The 676-nt window shown below is 35.9% G+C and overlaps 1 protein-coding gene across 1 annotated transcript in view; it reads left to right on the top strand.

Moving 5' to 3' along the window:
• USO1 (USO1 vesicle transport factor) overlaps nucleotides 1–640 on the top strand; it is a 169,962-nt gene extending 169,322 nt beyond the window's left edge. Inside the window, 1 exon segment of the mRNA XM_006898476.1 lies at nucleotides 521–640. Coding sequence (XP_006898538.1) covers nucleotides 521–640 — 120 coding nt within the window.
• The last annotated feature ends 36 nt before the right edge of the window (nucleotides 641–676 follow it).

Genomic DNA, 676 nt, shown 5'->3' on the forward strand with positions numbered 1-676 from the left:
ATCTGCATAATGCATATTGTTAATAGATCTTCCACCAATCCTGACGCCACACTTCTCATAGAGCCCAGTATATACGGGTAGCTTGCTGTAATGCAAACATAGATTTGAAGCATATGAACACTGTATCATTCACATTGCTTTTATTGTGTCCAGTGAGTTAGTTAGGCTAAGGCATAATTTAGGTTCCATTTCCTACATTTTCTGATTATTCTATTTTGGCCTTTAAGCTTAGAAAGTGAGCTAACTTGATTGCTCCTGTGTTAACCAAGCTCTTCTGAGCTGATTGTGCCACTGTCTTTTGCTATATTTAGTTTATAGTTATTACTCTCTACCAACATAATTCATCCATGTATTTCATCTCATATTAAAGCAACAGGTAACCATGAGGATTATTATTAAGTCACGAAAATTGGATGACTAGTATTCCACTGTAATTGCTTGAATACAAAATATATCAACAGGACTTATCTAAGTAGCAAATGATTACGTCTTCCTTAGTAAAAATGTATTTTCCCTTTAGATTGAAGAAGAGGATGAGATGGAATCTGGAGACCAAGGTGATGAGGATGATGATGATGACGATGAAGATGAAGATGATCTGGAAGGCGAGGATCATATCCAGCTTAATCTCTTGAAATGATAGACTGCATTGTAACTTTGAAGGTGGAGTCTTAAG

This window comes from Elephantulus edwardii, unplaced genomic scaffold, assembly GCF_000299155.1.
Source record: "Elephantulus edwardii isolate Elephantulus edwardi_28Jun2011 unplaced genomic scaffold, EleEdw1.0 scaffold00230, whole genome shotgun sequence".
Classification (NCBI taxonomy): Eukaryota; Metazoa; Chordata; class Mammalia; order Macroscelidea; family Macroscelididae; genus Elephantulus; species Elephantulus edwardii.